Raw genomic sequence first — 27,907 nt, 5'->3', positions numbered from 1 at the left:
CCAAGAGACCAGAAAACATTTTACAGTATGATAAGAGCTTTTGTTTTGAATAATTCATTTGCCTTCTGCGACCTCTCTTTCTTAAATAGACAGCAAGATATATGCTTTTACAAGAAGGTGAGAGATTACGGGAGTTATACAAGAAAGGGAAAGATTATAGGAGATTTCCTATTAAAATAGTAATAAATTACATTAAATATATATTAACATCCCCTCAAATTGATGCTGGTAAGTCAACCAGCAATAATTTGCCAACGAGAAACTGATGGCGCTGTCTAGTCATAGTTTTAGTAAAGATATTAGCCACTTGAAGATTTGTGGAGATGTAAGGAAGAAAGATGACTTTACTGGTCAAGGCTTCCCTGATATAGTGGCAATCAACCTCGATATGTTTGGTACGTTGGTGGAACACGGGATTTGCAGCAATTTGAATAGCACTTGTATTATCAGCATGAAGAGGGGTAGAGTCAGGTTGTGAAATCCAAGCTCCTCTAAAAGACTACGTAGCCACACAATTTCAGAACAAGTAGAAGACATTGAACGATATTCAGCCTCAGTAGAAGATTTAGAAACATAATGATCCTGCTTCTTACATTTCCAAGAAATGAAGGCACTGTCGAGAAACATACACCAACCTGTAGTAGACTGACGAGTATCTGGACACCCTGCCCAATCAGCATCACTATATGCCAAAAGTTGTAAGGGTGAGCCTCTAGGAAAGAATAACCCACGTGTAGGGGACCCTATAATATAGCGGATAATGTGACAAATAGCAGCAAAATGAAGATGTCGACAAGAAGACATAAACCAGCTAACTTGGTGAATAGCATATGAAATGTCAGGTCGAGTTGTCGTTAGGTAGATAAGACTTCTTACCAAACGCCAATAGATAGTTGGATCAGCAAAAAGATCCCCTTCATCTTTCCTGTATTTGACATTTGCTTCCATAGGAGTATCAACTGAAGTAGTTCCTTCTAAACCAACCAAAGTGATCAAATCTTGGATGTACTTATGTTGGTTTAAATATATGCCATTGGATCAATGATGTACTTCCAATCCCAAAAAATATGTGAGTTGGCCAAGATCTTTCATGCGGAATGTTGCATGTAACACTGCTTGAAGCTTAGTAATCAACCCATTATCAGTTCTCGTAATAATTAGATCATCCACATAAACCAAGATGAGAACTATACCCGTGGGAGACTTGTGGAAGAAAAGAGAATAATCATATTGACTTTGTGTGAAGGAGGGATTAAGAAGCGTAATACGAAACTTCTCAAACCAAGTCCGAGGAGCCCGTTTAAGCCCATATAGAGAACGACGTAGTTTACAAACATTATTAAGAGAGGAAGTAGTCATACCAGAGGGAAGCTTCATGTAGATTTCTTCTTTTAGATCACCATGAAGAAAAGCATTCTTCACATCCATTTGATGCAGTGGCCAAGATTTAGAAGCAGCAATGGCTAGGATGGTCTGAATTGTAGTCATCTTGGCAACAGGAGCAAATGTCTCCTCATAATCAACCCCATATTCCTGTTTATTACCAAGGGCGACTAATCAAGCTTTGTAGCAATCCAAAGAGCCATCAGAACAAAGCTTTATAGAGAAAACCCATTTACTTCCAATAGGTTTGACCGTGGGAGGAAAAGGAACAATGTCCCAAGTGTAATTTTCTTGAAGTGCTTGCAGTTCTTCTTGGATTGCTTGTTTCCAACATTCATGTTCCATAGCCTGTGTGTAAAAAGATGGAATGCAAATAGAAGACAAGGTAGTTGATAGAGATACAGGTGTATAAAAACCATACTAGTCAGGGGGTTTAGATGGTCGAGTGGATTGACGATGAGGTATGACAGGAGTGACAGGATATAGTGCCGAGGCAGAATCATGAAGAGAACCAGGATCAATTTGACGACGTCTTTCATACACAAAACCAGGCTTGAACTGTTCCATAGTTGTTGAAGAATCTGAAAAGTGTGGCATAAGAGATAAAGAGGAAGATGGTGGTTCAATAAACGATGGAAAGAAATATGGATTTTCAAAGAAAACAACATTCCTGGAAATTCTAATACGACGGGACTGTGGATCATAACAAACATACCCTTTTTGAGTAATAGCATATCATAGAAAAGCACACTTAACAGATTGGACAGTAAATTTGTTATCATGAGCAGGAATATGCACAAAACAAACACAACCAAAAATATGAAGATCATAGTATGAAGGAGAATGCCCAAACAACTTAAAAAAAGGAGAAACATTTTGTAATGTTGGAGAAGGTAACCGATTTATTAAATGAACAACAATAGAAAGTGCTTCTCACCAAAAGCGAGGAGGAATAGATGATTCAAGCAAAAGGTTCTTACTACATCAAGAAGATGACAATTCTTTCTTTTAGCAACACCATTTTGTTGCGATGTGGATGGACAAGAACGCTGAGATATGATCCCTTGATTTTGAAGAAAACTTTGAAATTCATGAGACATATATTCTCCTCCAGAATCAGATCTTAAGATATTTATGTGGGCAGAGAATTGAGTTTCAAGAAGTGCGAAAAAACGTTGAAAAACAGAGAAAACTTCTACCTTAGACCGAAGAAAGTATATCCAAGTAAATCGACTGTAGTCATCTATGAAAGTGACAAAATACTTATAACATGCATGAGAAACAACAGGTGAAATCCCCCAAACATCGCTATGAATAATGTCAAAACAATGGGTTGCACGAGATGCATTATTTGGAAAGGGTAAAACTTTACTTTTGCCAAGTTTGCATGTAGTACAATCAAAAGGAACAGAAAAATCTTTATTGCCCAATGAACCAGATTTTAACAAGGTACTAAGTACATGAGAATTTGGGTGCCCTAAACGATTATGCCACATTTTATTTATTTGTCTATCATCAATACAGACTAGAGAAAGTAAAGGAAAGGTAGGACAAATTTTGGAAGAAGATAAGTGTAGCGGAAAGATTCGTCCCACTTTAGGTCCCTTCAGGATTATCTTCTCGGACACTGGATCCTGCACAACACAACCAGAACAAGAAAATTGAATATTATAATCATGATCAACCAATTGGCCAACAAAAATAAGATTTGTGGAAAGACTATAGGAGACACAAAAACATCAGTCAAGGAAGGGGAAATATCACCAATAGCACTGATAGGCAAAGAGTTGCCATCAACTGTGTGAGTTTTCTGATTTCCATCATACTTTTGCACATTGGAAAGAGACACAAAAGAATTGGTCATATGGTTAGAAGCTTCAGAATTAAGGTACCAAGGTTTAGAAGAAAAATTAGGATTACCTAAGAGTCCAAAGGTAGAAAATGCAGAAAGAATCATCTGTTGTACCATTTCAGGAGTAAGTGTGTTTGCAGGAGGTGTAGGAACAGAAGTTGAAACAGGCAATGTAGTAGAACTAGAGGCACCAACAGAGGCATGATAAGCAACTCCTTGCTTTCTTTCATGTCGAATCGGATAGGCTGTGATGATATGCCCTTGCTGCTTGCAGTAGTTACAAAATTTTTGTGAGCAATCCTTTGCAATATGACCAAATCCTTTACAACTGTAGCATTGGACAGAACACATATCTCTGCTCTTATTTCTTCCTTGTGCTGCATAGGCCACATTAACAGGAGCACAAGAATTGGTTTTGTGTTCCATGGCTGCTTGAGTTGCTATGCGTTGTTCCTCTCGAAGAAGTTCAGTCAAGCAAGCATCCAAAGCTGGTACTGGGTCACAGTTCATCAAATTAGAATGAGTGACTTCAAAGTCAGAGCGTAGCTTCATTAAGAATTGGTCTCTCTTGCTAGTTCATGCACTTTTTGGACAGCAGAGAGGGCTTCGTCAGAGATACCAACATAAATAATGTTTGAATATTCGACCCAAAGATTTTGAAAACCAGAAAAATATTCCTCAGTTGAGAGACTCCCTTGTGTGAAATTAGCCATCTCATACTCCAATTAAAACCTCCTAGCTGTGTTTTCTTGATTATAAACTATTTTCAAATAATCCCACATTTCCTTAGCAGTTTTATAAGGCCTCAGATTAAGAATAAAGTGAGGCTCAATTGAGCTAAGTATCTAGATCATGATTTGAGCATCTTTGATTTCCCATTTTGCCAAGTCCTCTGGACTTGTAGTGTTGGTGTTTTTCCATCAATATGACCCCATAAATCTTTCTCTTTGACAAATAATTTGAATTGAAACTCCCAAGCAAAATAATTTTTTTCATTAAAACGAACAAGAAAGGAATCAGACTTATCATAAGACATGATAGAGTAATAAGGATCAACAATTGAACACAACAACAAAACCAGAAACCTAGGAAAATGCACAAATAGAAGGCACAGACTTTGAAACAAAACCTGATTGCAAATCACTTTGCTCGCTCTAGATCACCCAGGAAGATAAGTCATGAAGACACCCACAAGATCACAAGACAAGAATAACGTCTTCTATGGACCAAACACAAGAGTTGACCACGGTTCAAAGTTGTGGCTTTGATATCATGTCAAAATATCAAGAGACCAGAAAACATTTTATAGTATGACAAGAGCTTTTGTTTTGAATAATTCATTTACCTTCTGCGGCCTCATTTTTCTAAATAGACAGCAAGATATATGCTTTTACAAGAAGGTTAGAGATTACAGTAATTATACAAGAAAATGAGAGATTATAGAAGATTTCCTATTAAAACAGTAATAAATTACATTATATATATATTAACAAGAACAACAATTGGGTAATAATTGAATCCGGGTGGATCTTTCCACTAAATTTGGCAATATCTTCTATTACTGCTCACTCAAGAAACAACTAATAATCCACGTTACGCTGCTTCTTGTATAAGAAAATGGAATAATTAAGACCCTTAGAAAATGGGGATTTTTAATGTATCAAATTCAGATTGATAACTCTCCATTTTACAATTTAATATAAATTAAATTTTAAGGTTACATTGATTAGTACTTAGTAGTCTAGTACTGTTAATGTCCAAGTTCTCCTGTGCCCTACTAACACAGTAACACTGATATTTCAGTGTCAACTGCTACATAATTTATCTCCTTAAGTAGATGCTAGCTGGCGATCGGCAGCTATAAATTGCATTAAGCCACGTTATCAATAGAAAAGAAAACATGTGACATGTCTAAAGCGTACGGAAGTATGGAATTATAATCAATGCACAAACAAACATTAGGTTTTACTAGATCATATCTCCTTTGATAGCAAGTAGTTGCTCTATTGGCCATTCATTTCAGGAAGTGGGTTAACCACTCTTGTACAAGTTGATCCTAGGTTCATGGAGTAAGATTTCATATTAGGGGACGAAGTTAATCCCTATTAAAAGATGAAAACCTGATGTGTATAAACTGAAATTAGATAAGGATAAAGCAGTATATATTCTAACTCAATTGGTAAAAGCAGTGTTTTTGGAAATAGCTAATTCTCATTCAAGTCAAAATTTCCAGCTTCACTTGGATTATCCAAGGAAAAAATAGTAGGGAAAATATTCACATAAAAGAAAGTTCCTTCTGTACAAATTTTCCTCAACTAATCTATTGGAGTCCCCATAATAGCACGATTTACAGCTCATTCAAGCTAGATGTGAGGTTTAGAAACTCATCCTCATTGCATGGAATTGTGAGACCGCCCATTGGATGATCATATCCAAACTCTTCTTCAGCTTGAATTAGTAATTGTTGAAATGAAGGTTGGTTCAAGTATGATACTGGAATCACAAACCGTCTCATCTTATCTCCAACATAGACCGCAAGATAGCCTTTTGGGACTTCAAGTCCCTTGCGAGTTGCTTTGGTGGCAGAAAATGATGCCTGTCTAATAATACCTGCTATGCGGAAACCCATTGTTTTTGTCGCTCCACAATCAAATAATATACCGAGTGATGTCAAAGAACTTGTATGTGAAAGAAATATTTGAATTCTGATGCTTCAGGATGCAAATGACTTGTGTTGCTTGAGGATGCAAGAAATAGCGTATAATATATATAGTTGCGTATGGGCAGGCTGCAATTGCAATCCAATTTCATGCCAGCAAGAATGACTTTTACAGGGCCATGAAAGGGTGTACTAAGAGACAAGGGATCACATGGAATTGTCTTTGACATCACTTTCAAGGATTAGGAAGATAAATTGAGGAGCATGCCGTACCCCACCTTCTGAAATAATGGCCAACACGTTTACCCTCTTGAAATTAAATACATTAGTAAAGGTGAAACATAATTCTTGTCCATACATGTAGACATCTCACATGTTTTTAAAATAAGATGGCAATGATATTGATATACATCTACCGTGTACCAACTAATTAATATCAGGGTTACAAAAGCAACCTATAAATATTGAGGCTGGAGCTGAACTGGTTGATAACTCAGAAACAGTGAAGATAAGAAGAAAACCAACATTGTATGCATGATCATGATGCACTATATAGAACCACATTTTTATGTACGTCAAATTCTAAGCAACATAGCATGAAATTTGCATAAATGAAGTTTCTGATCCCCACCACTCTCAACAAGTGTCAACCAGACCCAATTAGGCCTTCTTTTTCATAGGCACAGAAGGTGAGACTTGCATTATCCACTATAACATGTTACGTTGATTCTTAAGATAAGTCATCTAAGACAACACCATATGACTTGTCTCTCATTTGGTCCCTTGACTCCTATCTAGTATCCCGACTTCACCAATATCTCAAGTAGCCAATGGTTTCTTACATATCCTTTTATCTATATATATTCATGCCCTGCAAGCATTAGGACCAACACAAATCATTCACATCCTAGAGCATTCAAAATTCAAACGCCTATTTTCAAAACTTTCCTTAAACCTTTCTCGTCTCAAGTCTCTCAAAACAATCAATACAACAATGGGTTTTCGTTTACCTGGTATCAGAAAGGCATTATTTGCAACCAATCAAGCATCTTCAAAAGCAGTGGATGTGCCAAAGGGATACCTTGCAGTATATATGTTGGAGAGAAAATGAAGCGGTTCATGATCCCTGTGTCCTATTTGAACCAACCTCTATTCCAAGACTTGTTGAATCGAGCTGAGGAAGGGTTTGGATATGATCATCCCATGGGTGGCCTTACAATTCCTTGCAGCGAAGATGTCTTCCAGCATATAACTTCTAACATGACTGGACACTAAATCTCACACTTTAGGAGGCTGACATAGATTAGTTGTGACATTTTTGTAGAATAGGCATCTTTTCAACTTGTAAAGATCTCCATTTCTTGAGAATTAGGGACAAGAAAAATCATCAGTTGACAAAATTGCAGTATATCATTTTTATTTTGCTTAGTGAGAACAAATTCAATTGCCCAATCATGTCCTCTTTGTTTTCCATTTATTAGTTACAATATTCTCTTCTCTCTGCATGAGCAAAGGTTGATTGCTGGAAAAAAAACTAGACATTATCTGACTTCCGATAAATTTAGAAGCAGGAACAGAACATGTGATTCCTAACAAACAACTGGCAAGGGTAGGGAAAAAAGTATTTTTCCTAGGACCAAATAGAAACATAATTTGTTTAGGAAAAAACGTTAAAATAAATTTTATTAAGTATAGATAGGAAATTAAAATTTTGAGGTGCCAAGGCCAAAATCACACGAGGCACCTTCTCTACCTATAGGCAGGTACAAAATAACAATGGATCATGGATGTCTTGTTTAACATCAAGGTACATTTTCCCTTGAATAACACTGGCCTACTCCATAGAAAAAGCTTTCTCTTATACGATTGACGTATGGTATAGCTTATTATCTAAAATCCTATATCTGTATAAGTCAAAGAACCAATACGTCTCTATAACTTTTCCTTTAGATAAAATGAAACTATGACCTTACAAAATGCAAGAATCATAGGTTGTCTTCAAACCAACTAAATAAAAAGTTGCCTTAAATCAAAACAATAGGTTAGATGTGTGTAAAAATTATAACTGACTAATATTTGTATCGTAAATTATCATCTCAAAATACTTATATAGGGACTTGGAAGCTAGAGATCTAAATTCTCAATTTAATTTAAATAAACAGAAATAAATTGGAAAGGGAGAAATATTGGGCCATGGATAATAAAACAACGGTTTACTATTCACATTTCATTGAAACTGTGTTGATTAAAGTTCTTATTTTCTGTTTACCAAAATTTGCAATTCCTTTTTATATTGCTGTTGTGAATTTTGGGGCAATACAATAATAGTAATAATCCATGTTTTTCTTCCCAAGAAACAACAAATAATCCATGTGCAATGGGCTGGTGCTGCTTGTTTAGGAAAACTGGAAAATTGGTGACCCTTGAAAAATGATATGATGATTTTGCGGAGATAAAAGAACAGGAGGGAGTACTAAATTAACTAGAGAAAGTTCCTATGTGATGCTTAAAGCAGGAACTGAATGACCCACAAATTATCAAAAGTTATCGCAATAAGTGGCTAAAGCTGTTTCAGGATAAATGTGTAGTGGGTACTTTGTACGTACGCGCTCAAGGACATATATTGAAATTACTGTAGTGCAGCAGTAACAACCATCATAAAGTTGTCAATATCTCCAATAGAATTACTGCACTTATCCCTAATATTTTCTGATACCCTTATATAAATCATTATCGACTGGTTAAGATTTGGCCAAAGAGAAAGTGTTTAAACAATGCCTTGTGTTGTATTCTCATTCAGGGAACATGTTTGATGTTTCAACTATCAATAGAATTATACAAGAAAAGACAATGAGTAATCTGTACAATAAAAGAAGCTGCCTTCTATACAAATTTGGCTCATCTAGTCTAACTCAGTCTCCATTAAAATGATTTATAGCTCATTCAAGCGAGAAGTGAGGCTTAGAAACTCATCCTCATTGCATGGAATTGTAAGACCACCCGTTGGATGATCATATCCAAACTCTTCTTCAGCTTGACTTAGTAATTGTTGAAATGAAGGTTGGTTTAAGTATGATACCGGAATCACAAACCGTCTCATCTTATCTCCAACATAGACTGCAAGATAGCCTTTTGGGACTTCAAGTCCCGTGCGAGTTGCTTTGGCAGCGGAAAATGATGCCTGTCTAATAATACCTATGCGGAAACCCATTGTTTTTTGTCGTTCCTCAAACAAAAAATATACTGAGTGATGTCAAAGAAATATTTGAATTCTGATGCTTCAGGATGCAAATGACTTGTGTTGCTTGAGAACACAAGAAATAGTGTGTATATAGTTGCTAGTCTGCAACTGCAATCCAATTATGCCATGACTTATTTTTGACAGGGCTATGATGGGGTCTTGTAGGGACTAGGGATCACATGGTATTGTCTTAGAGTTCTCTTTCAAGGATTAGGAAGATAAATTAGGTGCATACCATACCCTCCACGTTCCCCGTCCCCACCTTCTGAGATAATGACCAACAGATTTACCCACTTGAAATTAAATACATCAGCAAAGGTGAAACCTAATTCTTGTTCATTCATTGTTCGCTAACTACTTTAATAATACACATGTAGACATACTTTAGACATCTCACGTGTTTCTAAAATAAGATGACAATGATATTGATATACATGTACCGTGTATCAACTAATTAATATCACGGTTAGATAAGCAGCCTATAAACATTGAGGCTTGGGGAGAGTTGGTTGATAGCTCTGAAACAGTAGAGATAAGAAGAGAACCAACATTATACGCATGATCATGAGACACTGTATATGAACCACATTTTCTATGTACGTCAAATTCTAAGCAACACAGCATGGAATTTGCATAAATGAAGTTTCCAGTCCCCACCACCCTCAATAAGTGTAACATGTTACGTTGATTCTTAAGTAAGTCCTCTAAGACAACACCATATGCCTTGTCCCTCATTTGGTCCCTTGACTCCTATCTCATATCCTTACTTCACAAATAATTCAAGTAGCCAATGGTTTCTTACATATCCTTTTATCTATATATATTCATGGCTGCAAGCATTTAGGACCAACACAAATCATTCACATCCTAAAGCATTCAAAATTTTAAAGCTTATTTTCAATACTTTTCAAATACCATTCTCTTCTCAAGTCTCTAAACACAATCAATAAAACAATGGGTTTTCGTTTACTTGGAATCAAAAAGGCATTATTTGCAGCCAATCAAGCATCTTCAAAAGCAGTAGATGCACCAAAGGGATACCTTGCAGTCTATGTTGGAGAGAAAATGAAGCGGTTCATGATCCCTGTGTCATACTTGAACCAACCTCTATTCCAAGACTTGTTGAGTCGAGCTGAGGAAGAGTTTGGATATGATCATCCCATGGGTGGCCTCACAATTCCTTGCAGTGAAGATGTCTTCCAACATATAACTTCTTGCTTGAATAGACACTAAATCTCACACTTTAAGAAGCTGACATAGATTAGTTGTGACATTTTTGTATAATAGGCATCTTCTCAACTTGTAAGGATCTCCCTTTCTAGAGAAATAGCGACAAGAAAAATCATCAGTTGACAAAATCAAAGTATATCATTCTTTTTTGTTTAATGAGAATGAATTAATTTGCTTAAGCACATCTCTGTGTTTTTGTTTATTAGTTACAGTATTCGCTTCTCCCTGTACGAGCAAGGTTGATTCCTAACAACGGTAGAGCAAAAGTAATTTTTCCTAAGACCAAAGACAAAGTTCAATTTATTTGGGACAAAGTTGAAATATATTTAGAAGTACATGTGAAATTAAAATTTTGATGTGCCAAGGCCGAAATCACCCATGACTATGAGTAGTGACAGATCCAAATTTTTTAAATAGTGGGGATAATACTTATTCATGTATTTGTAGTATTAAAAATTTTATATATAATTTTAAAGGCATAAATATATATCATAATTATTTTTTACAAGTTTTTATATCTACGATTACAATTAAAAATGAAAATAAATTAGGTTAGATTAAATTTTATCATAATTTAGTAGGTTTAAACCTAACTTTCTTTAAAAATATATATCATAAGTATGACTTATTTATCTATCATAGACATTTTTTAAATATTTAGTTAGAATTACATTCCTAAAGACCTACTTTATAATAATTTAACACTATTAAAATATAAAAATAAATATGTTAAATTTTATAAAAATCAAGTTTAATTTATTTATGATATAAACTTGTTTTTAATATCTAATATATATTTTTAGATGATAATTTATTTTAAAATATATTTTATGATGATAATTTTAAATGGAACATAAATCTTTCAATTTTTTTATTTTGATTTTTTTAATCAACGTATACAATAAATAGAAAACACAAAAGGTAAACATGCATACTGCAAATTTTATTTTATAAAAAATTAATTTTTTTAATATATTACATTATATATGTGAGTATTAAGATATATATATATATATATATATATATATATATATATATATTATATTCTTTATTACATAAGAGAATTAATTTCCTTTAAAAGTTTGACAGATATCAAATAAATAAACATCTTCTTCAAATCTATATTTTATATATATGATAATTTAATATATATATATATATATATATGTATTTTATATATATTATAATATAATTTTTATTTTTTAAAATATATTATTTTTTAGATAAAAAATTATGTATGTGTTAAATATTAATAGTAGTGGGGGCAAGTGCTCCACTGTGTAGAACGTAGATTCGTCCCTGACTATGAGGCACTTTCCTTGTTAAGGCAGGTGCAAATAACAAAGATTTGGCATTAAGCTTTACTTTTTCCCTTGAATAACACTGGCATACTCATATAGCATTAGCTTTCTCTTGTGCCATTGATGTATGGTATGATATGGTAAGGTATGGTGTGGCTTATTATCTATAACCCTATATTTGTAGAAGTCAAAGAACCAATGCTTTTCTAACTTTTGTATTTTAGATAAAATTAAACTACGAACTTACAATCAAGAAGTATGAGTTTGAAGCCTTGAAACCAAATAAGGAAAAAGTCATCTTAAAGCAAAACAAAGATCTTGTTGGGATTCAAACAAGTCCCACATCGATAAAATAATACAACAAATAACAACTTATATAATACAAACATACTTCAATGATTGAGAGGCCTTTTGGGTGATGACCAAAAGCAAAATCGTGAGGGCTAAGGCCCAAAGCGGACAATATCTCATCATTGTGGAGTATGTTTGTGTTGGGATACAAACAAGTCCCACATCGATAAAATAACACAAGAAATAACAACTTATATAATACAAACATAACATACTTCAATGATTGAGAGGCCTTTTGGGTAATGACCAAAAGCAAAACCGTGAGGGCTAAGTCCCAAAGCGGACAATATCTCATCATTGTGGAGTATGTTTGTGTAATAACCTTATAAAAATAATTCATAAAATATTTTCTCAGACAAGTACCATAAAATAACCCTAATGTGCTATATAAAGACAGATTCTGTTGCATTAAAATAACACAAGAAATAACAACTTATATAATACAAACATACTTCAATGATTGAGAGGCCTTTTGGGTAATGACCAAAAGCAAAACCGTGAGGGCTAAGGCCCAAAGTGGACAATATCTCATCATTGTGGAGTATGTTTGTATAATAACCTTATAAAAATAATTCATAAAATATCCTCTCAGACAAATACCATAAAAATAACCTCATCAGTTTGTAATAAAATTATAAAAATAATTCATAAAATATCCTCTCAGACAAATACCATAAAAATAACCCCATCAGTGGTATCAGAGCCTCATAAAAATAACCCCATCAGTGGTATCAGAGCCTGGTTGGATTCGGTGGAGAGGTCTTTTGGGTGATGACCAAAAGCAAAACCGTGAGGGCTAAGGCTCAAAGCGGACAATATCTCATCATTGTGGAGTATGTTTGTGTAATAACCTTATAAAAATAACTCATAAAATATCCTCTCTGACAAATACCATAAAAATAACTCCATCAGTGGTATCAGAGCCGCAGGTTGGATTCGGTGACAACCAATAACCCTATAACCCCTCATAACTCATAAAATATAATGTGCTATATAAAGACAGATTCCGCTGCATGAAAGGTTAGGTCCCTTGTTTGAGAGGAGGATTGTTGGGATTCAAACAAGTCTCACATCGATAAAATAATAACAATTATGGCTAAAAATATTTCATAAAATATCCTCTCAGACAAATACCATAAAAATAACCCCATCAGATCTACATATCCGTAACAATTATGGCTAACTAATATTTATTGCTAAAAGTAGAAGTCGGTGAAAACTTCACACTTGAACCTCATTAAAGCTATAAATAAAGCTTAGTTGTTCCTCTCAAATATCATCCCCAAACCTTTCTTCATTTCTTTATCTACTTTGAGAATTTACTTTTGGTAGTAATATTTTCTTATTTTAAAGAGTGAATTTTAGGGTAAAGAGCGGTGTAATTTTCTTTTCTATCATTTTTTTTTGTTCTTATTTTGTGGTACTCAATATTTATGTCATAAACTAGATATTGACTATTGTAAAGAAACAATTTTACTTGTGTTTTGTGTGCTCTCGTTGGTCTATTTTTTTTTAGAACTTTTTAATTAGTTTATATCATGTAGATTATTTGCATAGATATTTTTTGGTCTGTAAAGTTGTTTTCTCATTTTTTTTTTACCATTAATAGATGTAGTGCATGAGACCCCAAATCTCTCTCTATTTTTCTTCTTCTTCTGTTTAAGCCATGCTCCACAGATTTTTTTTTTCTTTCCAATTTTAACTTATTCCAATATGATGTAAAATTAATTACTCTAATAGGTCAATTGTTTGATAAAAAGGTTAAAATAAAATTAAATAAAAAATATTTGCTATGTAAGATTCTAAAACTAAAAGAATATAAAGTTAAATAAAAGATACACAATATATATATATATATATATATATATATATATATATATATATATATATAACAATCAGAATCATAAATATTATAATATGAATATGAGATACGACCATCTATAATCGTTTTCATTATGATATATATTGGTATTTTTCAATTATTTTATATTATCTTTTTTGACAGTCAATTATATATGAAGAAAATATATTATTATTTATTTTAAAAATTGTAAACTTTATTAAAAGATATTATATGATTTTCTTGGAAAATAGTTAAACCAAATATGTTTGAATATTTTCATTTTCTAAAATTAGATATTGAGAAATTAAATTGTTTTCTAAATTTTAAAACTTGAAAATGAAAATAGAAACTAAAAATAAGTTTTTTTTATGAAATCAAACAACCCTTAATTTTTTTCCTCTATCTAATATTTAATTCATAGGGTGAATACTAATAATTAACACTAATTGTAAATATGACATCGTTATGAAGGTTTTGATATAATTATAATGATAATTCATTTGATCCTTTAATTTTAATTTCTACGTGCACATTGTGTCGGAAGAATAATGTACTAATTACATGGAGATGAAAAATGAGATAAAGGATGACACATTATATAATTTTTAGCATCATTTTTAACAAATTATGCAAATCTAAAAACATATATCAAATCATCATCATATTAAATACAATACATTCTCAAACATAATTGAAAATATCCTAATTACATACAGTTCACTAATAATTTACGATAATAATCAAGATTTGAGAATGCCCTAATTACAACATTTGAAATACACTACAAAAATAATTTAACTATAGAATCCATACATATTATCATTATTATTCAACTACTGTTTTTAATTTGTAACCAAATAAATAATAAAAAACAAAAGGAATAAAAATATAGATTTCCCAAAAAATAGCTAACGTCAAAAAATACATTAACAACTAATCGGTATTAGTCATTTTAATAGATTTAGAGAATGGGCATGAAAGGGGTGAGGGGGTGGCAAGGGACAGTAGAGGTGGTGAGAGAACAACTGTCGGAGCATGGTGAGTAGGTCGTGGTGATGATGAAGAGGATGTCGACACAAGAGAATAGACAAAGGGTAAGCGAGCTTAAGCGTGATCTTGGCATGGACCACAAGGTCAAAGGTAAAGGAGGATGTTAGTGTTGCCTTGGAGGAGGCAATGGAGGAGAGGAGGATGAACATATATAGTCGATATGTTAGGTTTACACTCAACCACAATAATGGGGCTTTCAATCTATTTGGTGGGCGCAAGAGATGCTATATTTTTGAAAGGAGATTTGTAGCTAGGATTTCAAAAGTGGATTTGTGGTTAAGTTTACATGAATGAAGATATATATTAGAAATAGGAAAAGATTATAAAATGACATATCAACATTTTTGCTGACATGACAATGTCTTTTATATTATAAATAAATAAATAGATTATCACTCCAAAATATTTATACAGCTGGACTAGGAATCCAGAGATCCAAATGCAAAGTAAATTTAATAAACAGAAATAAATTGGAAAGGGAGAAATAATAAGCATGATAATAGAACATCTATTTACTATTCATTGAAACTGTGTAGATCTGAGTTCTTATTTTCTGTTCACCAAACTTGCAATTCCTTCTTCTATTGTTGTGAATGTTGGGGCAATACAACAATAGTAATAATCCATGATTTTCTGCCCAAGAAACAACTAATAAATAATCCATGTTCTAGTGCTGATTGTTTAGTAAAACAGAAAATATCATGACCCTCGGAATATACGTGATGATATGTTGTGAGCCTATATGGAACATAAGATCAAAGGCCATCATATTGGATATGCATTTATTAGTTTATTGGCTGTAAAGTCTCTTTTTGAAGGGGCAACCAGGTTGGCATGAATTCTCAAATCTCGAGTAATCCTTGATCAACACCGTGAAGATAGTACCATAGACAGTACCATGCAACATCTCATTGGACCTTGTCTGTCATTAGGCCCCATCAAGCATCAATTGCCAACCAATCATTCAATTCATTAGAGAATTGTTATATCTACTTATCTGTATATACTTGTCATGACATTCTTAAGCAACACAAGTCACAGAAAATAAGAATTCAAAGATTTTTTGTGTATACAAACCCTTGTATTCATTACTAGTTCTTGTCACATTGCAACTCAAACAATGGGCTTCCGATTACCTGGTATTAGAAGGTCGTCTTTTGCTGTAACCAAAGCAGCTTCTAAGGCTGTGGAAGTCCCTAAAGGTTATCTTGCAGTGTATGTTGGAGAGAAAATGAAGCGGTTTGTGATTCCTGTTTCATACTTGAATCAACCTTTATTTCAAGAACTACTAAGCCAAGTTGAAGAAGAATTTGGGTATGATCATCCAATGGGTGGTCTCACAATTCCTTGCTGGGAAGATGCTTTCTTTGACCTCATTTCTCGTTTGAGTGGGCAATAAATCATATTCAAGGAGACTGACATAGATTAGTTGAGACAGAGTGTACAGAAGACAAATTTTTTTTTTTAATCCATCTTTTGAAAGTGAAAAATGCCATCTAAGTAATAGTTGTTAGTAAAGATATTAGATTTTTCTTTGTTTTTTTGGTCAAATTTCAATGAATGCGTATATATGCAGTTTTTTCTGCAGAAAATTTTAATATACAGACGGCAACTGTTATTCATATGCTCTTCATTTTTTTTACTTCATTTCCAGAAGCTAATGTTAAATCTAATGATTCAACGGGGTCATCCATAAATCCAGCCTATATGGATTGTTACGTAGGAGTCTTGCTGCTCATGCACATGATATGTTGCTATATTTTATGGCTGGACTCTGAAAACCTAAACTGAAATAAAAGACCTTTCATAATTAGATAGAGCATCGACCAATGATTTAAAATTCAATGGTCTAGTGTTTTAAACTAATTTCAGTGTAATTTCACATTATTTTGATATCTGGGAAACTTACGAATTAGCCAGCAGAGCTACTCTCTGCTTGGACTATATAATAATTGATGTTTAAAATCGAATGATCTTTTTTAGCATAACTAATTTTTGCACTTATAGTTTATTGACTTATAATTGAACATGTCACACCTTTTTGCATGACATGTATACTTTACAAAAAACATTAGTATTCAATGACAGAAGAAGACATTTGATAAATCACAACTTAATCTGGACCCGAAGAAGAAAGGAGCTTGAGCTTCTAAATTTGAACGGAACCCAGAGGAGAGAGGATGGGTTTCAACATACAAGGTTAGACCCTTAGGCTGTGTGACTGTGATAGTCCTTTAGAAGAATCAGACCATGCCATGAAAAATCAAGAAGACTGAACTAGTGGGACGAATAAACGTGACGAAGTGAAAGCCTTAACAGTTAACAGTGTTGCAACAAAAAAGAAAAGGCAATTGGTGAATGGTATGGTTGTATGCAACAACAAAACAATTCCTCAAACACCATGAGTGTGCATATATATATAAATTCCTCAACAAAAGATCTTTCAATAAACTAATCAATGAAACTAATAACTTTTGTTGCTTTACATTTTCCATGTTTGCATGAAAGCAAAGGGAAAAAAGTCTACAAAATTGTTTGTTTGAACTAAATAATAATCTATGTCAGCATCTTTGTTCAGAACTATTCAAGAGATAACTGACATGATACTTAAGAAGACTTCTTCTCTGCAAGGAATTGCAAGACCACCCATAGGAAGATGGTATCCAAATTCTTCTTCTGCTTTGCCTAACAAGTCCTGAAATGAAGGTTGGTTCAAGTATCCAATTGGAATTATGAACCGCTTCATTATTTCTCCAACATACACTGCAAGATACCCTTTTGGGACCTCCTCACCCTTCGATGCTGCTTGTCTTGCTCTTCTGACACCAAGTAAACGAAAACCCATGGTTTCTCTTTCTTGTTCGTTACTCCACACACAACTATAAAGTGATCTCGAAGAACTTGTATGTCAAACAAATATTTTAAGCTTGATGCTTTAGTTGAGAGCGAATAACGAGTATATATAGCGTCTGTGTGGACAATCTTCTTTACAAAATTGAATGGTTAATTGACTATGTGAGAGACAAGGTTTCACGAACCATGTGGTGTTGTCTAATTGGTGATTTATCAATAATTACTAAAGATTTTAGAGTTAACGACCTACTTGGTACATAGAAGAGTCACAAACACAGTTATTGCTTAAAAATGGAAGAGATTTGTACAGCAAGAAATTTAATTATTATTTAACCAATGTAATGTGCTGCTTCTTGTGTTCAAGAAATGTTCTACACATCACACATTTTCACTTTCTCACACATATCTCTTGGTCACTTTATGGATTGGTCATAATAAAGTATGCATTGTTACAATGGCTGTATGACAGCTAAAAGAATTGACTAACACTGTTGATATAATTATCTGCATATTAGCTGTCTGATAGGAGCTATAATTCTATTCAATGGATGCTCGCCACAATATTGTCTCCAGTCAAAATCAATGCAAGACTTTATTATTATAACAACTTGCACCACTCGTCCTTGTGAAGGGTACGGAAAGTACAACGCGACATACAATTTAATTGGAGATTGAAACATTGTTGTAAGTGATGTAACCCTCTTTCATTTTCCCTTTATCTTGACTGTCATTAACAACAGGGATGAAAAAATCACTATAAACTTCTACTTCCATTCCTGGATGCAAATATTGCCACAGGTGAATGACTCTTATATTTGCAAATAACCGTCTCCAAGTTAGTGGTCAACATTTTCCTTTTTTATTTTTTATATTAATATTTTCCATTTTGGTCACTGTGCTTGTTAAGCAATGAGAAAATCTTTAGAGGAACTGTGATTGGCCTTCAGCTGTACAGCATTATTAGCACTGAAATAGTGAAATGTACAGATCATCAGATTTTGGTAATTTTAACACATGGCTTATTGATAAATCTTTCAGTGAAAAAATAAGAGAATCTACAGGTATATATAAACTTAGCCATACATCAAATGAATATGCAATTTCATGGTAGGGGCAGCACCTCGTGCATATATGACTGGGGCCATGAATTGTAATTTTAACTATGCATAAAAAACTTTAAAATTTTTCAATCACGTCTTAAATGATTAAATTGATGCTTCTCTTAGGTCCCAGCAAAATACTATTATCTCTGTCCGGATTGTGAAGCATGTGGGCTGTTATGCTGTGGAATTCATGAGAACAATAAAGTTTTTTCAACCTCCTAAAACTGACTACGAGGTTCTAATTGCAAAGTGAAGTAAACGTTGTAATTAATAAACATAGACACTTAGTAATTGAATTTATTGTCATTACTCAAAAGTTTGTAACAGTCATTACAAGTAGAGATGTCTATTGTACAAAATTTCTCTGCTAATCTTTGTCAGTGTCCTACAGCATGAGATTTATTGTCCATTCAAGTGAGAAGTTATATGTTGGAAGATATCTTCACTGCAGGGAATTGTGAGGCCACCCATGGGATGATCATATCCAAACTCTTCCTCAGCTTGACCCAGTAAGTCTTGGAATGAAGGTTGATTCAAGTATGATATGGGAATCATAAACCGCTTCTGTTTCTCTCCAACATACACTGCAAGATAGCCCTTTGGGACTTCTACTGATTTTGAAGCTGCTTTGCTGGCTGTGAATGATGCCCGTCGAATAGCAGCAAAACGGAAACCCATTTTTTTGTGTTTGTATGAAGGAAGAAGAACAATCTCAAATTTCCCCAAGTGTTGAGGCTTGAGGATGCCAATGGATTGTGGTGTTTGTGAAGGCAAAGGATAGTTTATATATAGTTTTAAAGATTCCTATTAGCAGAAAATGATTGTTCTAGGATGAAGGGCATGCATATGAGATATCACGAGGTGTTGTCTTCAATGCCTCTAACAATGATAATGTTGTATAGACGTGTGTAACCCCACCTTATCAGATAATGGCTCACATAAAACCTCCACTTGTAACCAAATGAAACGTTTACTCATCCAGTAATTAGTATTCCATAATTTTGTAAACATGCTTTGGACATGCTTTCTCAAGATTGACAATGCAGCCGAATGTTGAAGTACAGCTGGAAAGTAATTTCTAGCTAATGAATTGATAACGTCTGTTTTATTTCAAGTGGCTTCACACCAGAAGGAGGGGCCTGTATTAATTACTGTAGCATGTTACGGTAATCCTTGAGAAAGTCCTCCAAGGCAACACCATGCCCTTGTCTCACTGTTGGTCCCATGATCTCATATCCCTCCACCTCAATCATTCATGTAGACAACAATTTCTTACAAAATCTTTCATCTATATATATTCATGGCTGCAAGAATTTAGGTCAACAAAAATTATTCACACCCTAAGGCATTTGAAGTTCAAAAACTTGCATCTTATTTACTCTTTTTTCACAACATTTTTATCCCAAGTCTCAACACACACAAAAATGGGTTTCCGTTTACCTGGTTTCAGAAAGGCATCCTTTGCTGCAAACCAAGCATCTTCAAAAGGCGAGGATGTGCCAAAGGGCTACCTTGCAGTATATGTTGGAGAGTGTTGGGATACAAACAAGTCCCACATCGATAAAATAACACAACAAATAACAACTTATATAATACAAGCATACTTCAATGATTGAGAGGAAATAACCCCATCAGTGGTATCAGAGCCGCAGGTTGGATTCGGTGACAACCAATAACCCCCATAAAAAACTGCGATACCGCTGCATGAAAGGTTAGGTCCCTTGTTTGAGAGCAGGATAAGCAAAACCGTGAGGGCCTATTGTGAGAGGAGTATGTTTGTGTAATAACCTTCATAAAATATCCTCTCAGATAAATATCATAAAATAACCCTTTCAGAGAGAAAATGAACCTATTTGTGATCCCGATATCATGCTTGAACCAACCCTGTGGAAGAATTATGGGTATGACCATCCAATGACCGGTCTCACAATTCCTTGTGTTCTGTGATACCATTTCTGGCTTGAATAGGTGCTAATCCAATGAAGTTGAAACTGATGTATATATAGCGTAATACCATACTTGACACATTTTTGTTAGAGTTTCTTAAAACTTGAAAATATTCTTCTCCTTATTTTTGTTATCTTGGGTAAGTGTACAAAATGTTCATCTGAATAGGAACATGAACCTTTTTCTTACATTTTCTTCTCATTTCTTAATCTGAAAATCGAAGGCACTAACAAGCTGAATTCAGTTTAGAATCAATAAATGATAAAATTGAAAATTCTTTTCTTGATCCTGGAAAGGGAAAAACTAAACAAGAATTATTTCATTTGTAAATCAATTATCTTCCTGATGTCGCAGAAAAAGAGAAAGGTTCATGAATTAAATATTTTTTAAATAAGAAATTATGATAATAGAAAGCAATTATTAAATAAGAAATTAGCTAAAAATGTATTAATTTGAATAAAATAATTCTTAATGCATCTAATTTAAATAAACTGCTAACTCTACATTTTCAACTAAATTCAATAAAAAGATAGCTAATTTTATTTTGTTTTCAATTGAATCTTAGTATTAGCCAATTGTTACTTGGTTCTTTTATATATGTCTCTCAAGTAGCTATTTACTGCTTTCAGCACCACAAAGTAATTGTTAACTAGGTTCTTCTTCCTATTCTATATATCAACGCTGCAAAATCATTTTCCAGGGTCTTTAATTCTTCCCTTATCCCAAACAAGCAGCCCCATCATGTGGATTATTAGCCTTTTCTTAGGCAGCAATACATGGATTATTACTACTATAGTTTGCCTCAAATTTCCCATCAGCAAAAGAAGATATTGTCAATTATGGTAAAAAAAATAAGAATGTTGATTTCCTGATGTAGACCGATTCTTTGATTAGCAAAAAGTTGTTCTATTACTCATGGCCTAACAGTTTCATGGGTGATTTCGGCTTTGGCACCTCAATTTTTATTTTATTGGTATATTTATTATAAATTATTTTACTTTGTCTTTGGTCTTGGGAAAAATATTAAAATACTTTTCCTCTGCCGTTGTTAGGAATCACATATTCAGTTCTTGCTTTTAAATTTATTAGAACAAAGTTTAGTTTTTTTACTGCAATTATCCTTGCTCATCCAGGGAGAAGGGAACATTGTAACTAATAAACAGAAAACACACAAGATACGTGACAAGTTGAATTAACTCTCATTGCTCATAAAAAAAATGACAGTGATTTTGTCAATCTGATGGTCATTCTTTTCCGTATTTCTTGAGAAAGGGAGATCTTTACAAGTTGAGAAGAAGCCTATTGTACAAAAATGTCACTACTAATCTATGTCAGCCTCCTAAAGTGAGATTTATAGTCCACTCAAGCAAGAAGTTATATGTTGGAAAACATCTTCGCTGCAAGGAATTGTGAGGCCACCCATGGGATGATCATATCCAAACTCTTCCTCAGCTCGACTCAACAAGTCTTGGAATAAAGGTTGGTTTAAGTATGACACAGGGATCATGGACCGTTTCATTTTCTCTCCAACATAGACTGCAAGGTAGCCCTTTGGTGCATCCACCAATCTTGAAGATGCTTGGTTGGCAGAAAATAATGCCTTTCTGATACCAGGAAAACGAAAACCCATTGTTGTATTGATCAAGAGACTTGATAAGAGAATGCTTTAAAAAAGTCTTGAAAATATGGTTTGAATTTTGAACTCTTTAGGATGTGAATGATATGTGTTGGTTCTAAATGCTTTAATATATATAGATGAAAGGATATGTAAGAAACCATTGGCTACTTGAATTATTGGTGAAGTAGAGATGTGAGATAGGAGTCAAGGGACCAAATGAGAGACATGGCATATGGTGTTGTCTTAGAGAACTTATCTCAAGAATCAACGTATGTTATAGTAGATAATGCAAGTCCCACCTTCTGTATCTATGAAAAAGAAAGCCTAATTGAGTCAGAATAACACTTACTGAGGGTGGTGGGGACTCGAAACTTCATTTATGCATATTTCATGCTGTGTTGCTTAGAATTTGACGTACATATATACAGTTTCTCATGATCATGCGTAAAATGTTGGTTCTCTTCTGATCTCCACTGTTTCAGAGCTATCAACCAACTCTCCCCAAGCCTCAATGTTTATATAGGCTGCTTATCTAACCGCGATATTAATTAGTTGGCACGCGGTAGATGTATATCAATATCATTGTCATCTTATTTTAGAAACACGTGATATGTCTAAAGTATGTCTACATGTGTATTATTAAAGTAGTTAGTGAACAATGAATGAACAAGAATTAGGTTTTACCTTTGCTGATGTATTTAATTTCAAGTGGGTAAATCTGTTGGTCATTATCTCAGAAGGTGGGGACGGGGAACGTGGAGGGTATGGTATGCATATGCACCTATTTTATCTTCCTAATCCCTGAAAGAGAACTCCAAGACAATACCATGTGATCCCTGGTCCCTACTAGTCCTAGACCCCATCATAGACCTGTCAAAAATCAGTCATGGAAAAATTGGATTGCAGTTGCAGACTAGTGACTATATATACACTATTTCTTGTGTCCTCAAGCAACGCAAGTCATTTGCATCCCGAAGCATCAGAATTTAAATATTTCTTTCAAATACAAGTTCTTTGGCACCACTCAGAAAATTATTTGTTTGTGGAGCAACAAAAAACAATGGGTTTCCGCATACCAGGTATTACTACACAGGCATCATTTTTTGCTGCCAAAGCAACTTGCAAGGAACTTGAAGTCCCAAAAGGCTAGCTTGTAGTCTATGTTGGAGATAAGAGGAGACGGTTTGTGATTCCAGTATCATACTTGAACCAACCTTTATTTCAACAATTACTAAGTCAAGCTGAAGAAGAATTCGGATATGATCATCCAACTGGTGGTCTCACAATTCCATGCCAGGAGGATGAATTCTTAAATGTCACCTCTCACTTGAATGAGCTGTAAATCATGCTAATGGAGACTGAGATAGATTAGATGAGCAAAATTTGTACATAAGGCATTTTCTTTTATTGTAAGGATTTTCCATTTTCTTGTGTAGTCTAATTTGATCCGAAAATGAGAATACAACTGTTAAGAAAAACCAGAACAGAGAAGTTGAAACAGAAAAAACTGGAACAGAGAAGTTGAGTTTCTGGTTTTTTTTTGTTTCAATGAAAGGAAGAAAAGTGGTTACACAATTTCATTATTCATTTCCACACTCTCCGTAGAGTTGCATTACATCAAATATATGACAAGAGAGATTTCTGATATGCATATCATATGCTACAGTAAATCTCCACAAAATAAAGATAAACACTCCTTTTTACCTAAACATTTGTCCAAGCAACAAACAAATCTCTTGAAATATGGATTTCCACTTAATTATACCTAACCACACCAAATGCAACTAAGATACAAACAGACATAAATATTTAATATTTTCTTAAAGTATCTAGAAAAATCTTAACTTCTAACACTCCTCCTTGAGATTTTTCTTACATACTCCAAGCTTAGATCTTAGCATTTCAAACTTGCTCTTTGAGAGAGCTTTGGTCATAATGTCTGCAATTTGATTCTCAGAGCTGCAATGCTTCAAGCTGACTTCCTTTGATTTTTCTGCTTCTCTGATGGCATGATATTTCACTTTGATGTGTTTGGTTCTACCATACTGGACAGGATTTTTTGCAATTGCAATGGCTGATTTATTATCAACCCATATGATAGTAGTCTCATTTTGATGTTGTTTCACATCACACAAAATTTTTCTAAGCCAAATAGCATGATTTGCAGCTGCTGCAGCTGAAATATACTCAGCTTCAGCAGAGGATTGAGCCACTACTTCTTGTTTCTTTGAATTCCATGTGAAGACACCACTCCCAAATGAGAAAACATAGCCAGAGGTGCTCTTGGAATCATCTATGCTACCTGCCCAGTCACTATCAGCATATCCTTGAAGCTCTCCACTCTCATTTTGTAGAAACCACAAACCATAATCAGTTGTACCCTTTAAATACCTCAAAACTCGTTTTGCTGCACCATAATGAGCTTGACTAGGGGAATGCATAAACCTGGACAGCAAACTAGCAGCAAACATTATGTCAGGTCTGGTGGCTGAGAGATACAACAAACTTCCAATTAAGCTTCTATATAAAGAAGCATCAACTTTAGCAATAGCATCATTAAGTGATAGCTTTTCATTTATAACAAGTGGAGTGTCCACTGGTTTACATTTCTCCATATGAAACTTTTTCAATATCTCCAAGACATATTTTCTTTGGGAAATGAAGATTCCTGCATCACATTGGTATATCTCCATTCCAAGAAAATAATTCATTTGTCCCAAATCTGACATTTCAAATTCATTCTCCATATCATGCTTGAATTGTCTAAGGGAATCAAAATCACTCCCTATGACCAGCATATCATCAACATATAATGATATAATGAGCTTCACTTCATTCTGGGACCTTTTTACATACAGAGTAGCTTCATTTTCACTTCTTTCAAAGCCTTTTTGCAAAAGGTAATTATCAATTCTGGTATACCAAGCCCTTGGTGCCTGTTTCAACCCATAAAGAGCTTTATGGAGTTTGTAGACTTTATTTTCACTTCCCTTAACTTGAAAACCTTCAGGTTGATCAACATAGATGTCTTCTTCAAGAAAACCATTTAAAAAGGCTGACTTCACATCAAAATGATAGATCTTCCAACCAAATTTTGCTGCCAATGCCACTAGCATTCTGATTGTATCATGTCTTGCCACAGGAGCAAATGTATCTAAGAAATCAACTCCATACTGTTGATGATAGCCTTTAACAACCAATCTAGCCTTAAGTTTGTTTACAGAACCATCATAATTAAGTTTGGTTCTATAAACCCACTTAAGACCAATTACCTTTTGATTAATTGGCCTGTCCACAAGCTGCCAGGTATTATTTTTCTCGATCATATTCATCTCCTCCTGCATAGCAACTCTCCAACCTTCAAGTTCAGCAGCTTCAGCATATTCTTTTGGTTCCAGTGCAGCAACATTACACCTTTCATAAATTTCAGCTAGATCTCTTGTGCCTCTAACTGGAAAATCATCATCATCCAAATTTTGTTCTTCACTTTCTGAATTTTGTTCTTGGAGATTGTCAACTTCAAGTTGCCTTTTGTTTGAGGCTTCTGCTTTGGATTTCTCCCAATTCCATCTAGATAGCTCATCAAACTTGACATTTCTGCTGACAAGAATCTTCTTTGTTGCTGGATTATAAATTCTATAACCTTTAGAGTAACTGCTGTACCCCAAGAAAATACCAACTTCAGATTTCTGATCCAATTTATCTCTTTTCACTTCTGGAACAAGAGCATAACACACACAACCAAAAACTTTGAGATGCTCTACTGAAGGCGTTCTTCCATGCCATGCCTCAAATGGTGTGTTACCCTTCAAGGCTTTAGTGGGCAACAAATTCAGTAAGTATACTGAAGTATTAACAGCCTCAGCCCAAAAAGTTTTAGGAAGGCCCTTTTCAAAGAGCAAACACCTCTCCATTTCCATAACTGTTCTTCCTCGTTTGCTGTATCAAGATTCAAAATCTTGATAAAAACATCGTCATGAACAGCTGCTTGTATGATGGCAAGTGCTCTGCCTTCTTTAGCCACTTCATCATTGTGAAATCTTATCTGAGCCATAGTTGGGTTGTCTGGTAAAGGAGCTGGATTGCTTCCATTTTCCACCACTTCCCACAAACTTTGAGCTCTGAGATAAGTTCTCATCTTTGCAGCCCACAAATCATAATTTTCTCCAGCAAAAACTGGAGGTGGAGGTAAAGAGCTGCTACCGGAAGCCATTCTGGTTTTGGTGGGTGTTCTGATACAGGTTTTCTGGTTGGTTTTCACTCACTCACAGGCCCTCTGTTTTTCAGATTTTTTTTTCTTTCTCCCTCACAGACCCTAAAAGATCAATGGAGCTCTTGATACCATGTTAAGAAAAACCAGAACAGAGAAGTTGAAAAATCAAAGGAAGTCAGCTTGAAGCATTGCAGCTCTGAGAATCAAATTGCAGACATTATGACCAAAGCTCTCTCAAAGAGCAAGTTTGAAATGCTAAGATCTAAGCTTGGAGTATGTAAGAAAAATCTCAAGGAGGAGTGTTAGAAGTTAAGATTTTTCTAGATACTTTAAGAAAATATTAAATATTTATGTCTGTTTGTATCTTAGTTGCATTTGGTGTGGTTAGGTATAATTAAGTGGAAATCCATATTTCAAGAGATTTGTTTGTTGCTTGGACAAATGTTTAGGTAAAAAGGAAGAAAAGTGGTTACACAATTTCATTATTCATTTCCACACTCTCCGTAGAGTTGCATTACATCAAATATATGACAAGAGAGATTTCTGATATGCATATCATATGCTACAGTAAATCTCCTCTCCTGCTGTGTATTCAGTTCCATTATCGGATCTTAGTCTTTTAACTTGAAGTCCAGTCTCATTTTCAACCATAAACTTGAACTTCAGAAAATTGGCAAATACATCTGACTTTTTCTTTAAGAAAAACACCCAACTCATTCTTGTATAGTCATCTATAAATAGCAGAAAGTATTTGCTGCCATTTAAAGATGTTGTGCTCATTGGACCACACACATCAGTATGTACAAGTTGTAATTTTTCAGTGGCTCTCCAGCTAGCTTCTTTTGGAAATGGTAGTTTCCTTTGCTTTCCATATTGGCATACATCACACAAATTAGCATTATCTTGGATTGCAGGCAGATTTTTAACTAAGTCATTTGAACTCATACGCTTTAAAGTAGAGTAGCTAAAATGTCCAAGTCTTTTATGCCATAAGAAAGAATCATTTACTGCACTTGGAAAAGCATGCATGGCTGTTTGTTTCCATTCTATTGGAAAACTTTTATCTCTCATTCTAATAGTCATTAATTCACATCCAGAAGGATCAATTATTTTGCACTTCATATCTTCAAAATGCAAAACATAATTCTTTTCAAGCATTTGCCCCACACTTAAAAGGTTTAGATTTATCTCCGGTACAAACAAAACATCATAAATATACTTGGTACCTGAGGGAGTTTCAACAGCAACAACTCCTTTGCCTTT

General features: G+C 34.3%; 5 protein-coding genes and 1 pseudogene across 9 annotated transcripts; 2 read left to right on the top strand and 4 right to left on the bottom strand.

The window, feature by feature from the left end:
• Positions 1 to 18: 18 nt before the first annotated feature.
• Positions 19 to 5,587, bottom strand: LOC109798946 (retrovirus-related Pol polyprotein from transposon TNT 1-94). 5 transcript variants are annotated; one of them, XM_083062846.1, is made up of 5 exons: positions 3,304 to 5,587; positions 3,148 to 3,208; positions 2,364 to 3,017; positions 1,620 to 1,964; positions 19 to 1,533 (listed from the first exon to the last, which is right to left on the bottom strand). In XM_083062846.1, the coding sequence occupies exons 2-5, from the start codon at positions 3,205 to 3,207 to the stop codon at positions 1,039 to 1,041; spliced, it is 1,554 nt and encodes a 517-aa protein (XP_082918972.1). In that variant the 5' UTR covers position 3,208; positions 3,304 to 5,587; the 3' UTR covers positions 19 to 1,038. The 5 variants fall into 5 exon arrangements, with proteins under 5 accessions (XP_082918972.1, XP_082918969.1, XP_082918970.1 ...); XM_083062843.1 differs by having other exon boundaries at positions 3,148 to 3,818; positions 4,365 to 5,587; XM_083062844.1 differs by having other exon boundaries at positions 3,148 to 3,729; positions 4,365 to 5,587.
• Positions 352 to 948, bottom strand: LOC109798570 (secreted RxLR effector protein 161 pseudogene; annotated as a pseudogene).
• A 4,084-nt stretch (positions 5,588 to 9,671) lies between the features above and the next one.
• On the top strand, positions 9,672 to 10,567 carry LOC109798948 (auxin-induced protein 15A-like). The gene has a single exon (XM_020359397.3). It carries the CDS (start codon positions 10,090 to 10,092, stop codon positions 10,366 to 10,368), a length of 279 nt encoding a protein of 92 aa, XP_020214986.1. The 5' UTR covers positions 9,672 to 10,089; the 3' UTR covers positions 10,369 to 10,567.
• Positions 10,568 to 15,664: 5,097 nt separating this feature from the next.
• LOC114915912 (auxin-induced protein 15A-like) lies at positions 15,665 to 16,532 on the top strand. Its single transcript, XM_029271303.2, has one exon. It carries the CDS (start codon positions 16,031 to 16,033, stop codon positions 16,307 to 16,309), a length of 279 nt encoding a protein of 92 aa, XP_029127136.1. The 5' UTR covers positions 15,665 to 16,030; the 3' UTR covers positions 16,310 to 16,532.
• A 2,601-nt stretch (positions 16,533 to 19,133) lies between these two features.
• Positions 19,134 to 19,743, bottom strand: LOC109798485 (auxin-induced protein 6B). Its single transcript, XM_020358802.3, has one exon. The coding sequence runs from the start codon at positions 19,542 to 19,544 to the stop codon at positions 19,266 to 19,268; it is 279 nt and encodes a 92-aa protein (XP_020214391.2). The 5' UTR covers positions 19,545 to 19,743; the 3' UTR covers positions 19,134 to 19,265.
• Positions 19,744 to 21,989: 2,246 nt separating this feature from the next.
• Positions 21,990 to 22,774, bottom strand: LOC145950951 (indole-3-acetic acid-induced protein ARG7-like). The gene has a single exon (XM_083062957.1). The coding sequence runs from the start codon at positions 22,441 to 22,443 to the stop codon at positions 22,165 to 22,167; it is 279 nt and encodes a 92-aa protein (XP_082919083.1). The 5' UTR covers positions 22,444 to 22,774; the 3' UTR covers positions 21,990 to 22,164.
• Positions 22,775 to 27,907: the final 5,133 nt, after the last annotated feature.

The sequence above is a fragment of the Cajanus cajan genome, chromosome 8 (assembly GCF_000230855.2).
Source record: "Cajanus cajan strain Asha chromosome 8, NIPB_CcT2T_4, whole genome shotgun sequence".
Taxonomy (NCBI): domain Eukaryota; kingdom Viridiplantae; phylum Streptophyta; class Magnoliopsida; order Fabales; family Fabaceae; genus Cajanus; species Cajanus cajan.
The sequence above is the reverse complement of the archived record's forward strand: the minus strand, read 5'-3'. Positions and strand labels throughout refer to the sequence as shown.